The following is a 793-nucleotide window of genomic DNA, read 5'->3' as shown; positions in this document are numbered from 1 at the left end:
GGGGGCAGCCTCTGCTCCCGGGTCCGCTTCGGGAAGGCGGTTTTTAGCTTCCCCGCTGCCCTCCGGGGCTGGCGCGGGGAACCAGGCGGGCTGTGCTTTCGGGTCCGGGCGGTATTTTTTTTTCCTTTTTTGGGGGCCACTCTCCCAGACAAGGGAGCGTGCTTTCCCTGCGAGCAGAGTTGTGCTGTGCGCGGAGGCTGCCCGCTCTCACGCCCTGCTCTCCCCCTCTCCCCGACCTTGCTCGGCGCAGCCACCCGCTTTACATTAAATCCTCGTTTTCCTCCAGCGAAATAAAGAAAGAACAGGGTATTTGCTTTACCATGACTTATGTGCAGTTTTCGCATCCAGGGGTAGATCTGGGGTTGTGAAGGCTGGGCTGTGCTTTGGTCGGTCGGGGCACTTGCCTGCTCGCTGCTTGCTGGAGTGTCTTCCTCAGTCCCAGACGAGGTGCCAACCCCGTCTCTGCTGATGTGCGTGTTGCTGCTGGAATTGGACGAAGTGCTGGTGGAGTTAGCGAGGGAGTTTTTCACCCCGTGGTGACTCTCGCTGACAGGCGAACCGGCCACGGCGGTGCAGGGCAGAGGGTCAGGGGGAGGCGAGTGGGAAGACGTCGCGGGCTGGTTGTACCTGGGCTCTGTCGAGGCAGAGGTGGTGTTGGCCGGGTAACTGCGGGGTCTCTCATTGGCACCAAAGTGGGTGGAAGCAGAGTCGAGGCAGAGGTGGTGTTGGCCGGGTAACTGCGGGGTCTCTCATTGGCACCAAAGTGGGTGGAAGCAGAGCGCCCGACGCTGAG

At 61.5% G+C, this 793-nt stretch overlaps 1 protein-coding gene across 1 annotated transcript in view; it reads right to left on the bottom strand.

Annotated features, from left to right (window-relative positions):
- The window catches only part of HOXA5 (homeobox A5), a 2,686-nt gene that overhangs the window by 1,480 nt on the left and 413 nt on the right, over positions 1-793 (bottom strand). The window contains exon 2 of the mRNA XM_010145283.1: positions 320-732. Coding sequence (XP_010143585.1) covers positions 320-732 — 413 coding nt within the window. The remainder of the gene's footprint in view (positions 1-319; positions 733-793) is intronic.

Source organism: Buceros rhinoceros, unplaced genomic scaffold, assembly GCF_000710305.1.
Source record: "Buceros rhinoceros silvestris isolate BGI_N320 unplaced genomic scaffold, ASM71030v1 scaffold4861, whole genome shotgun sequence".
Taxonomy (NCBI): Eukaryota; Metazoa; Chordata; class Aves; order Bucerotiformes; family Bucerotidae; genus Buceros; species Buceros rhinoceros.
Note: the sequence above shows the minus strand (reverse complement) of the source record. Positions and strands in the feature narration are given on the sequence as shown.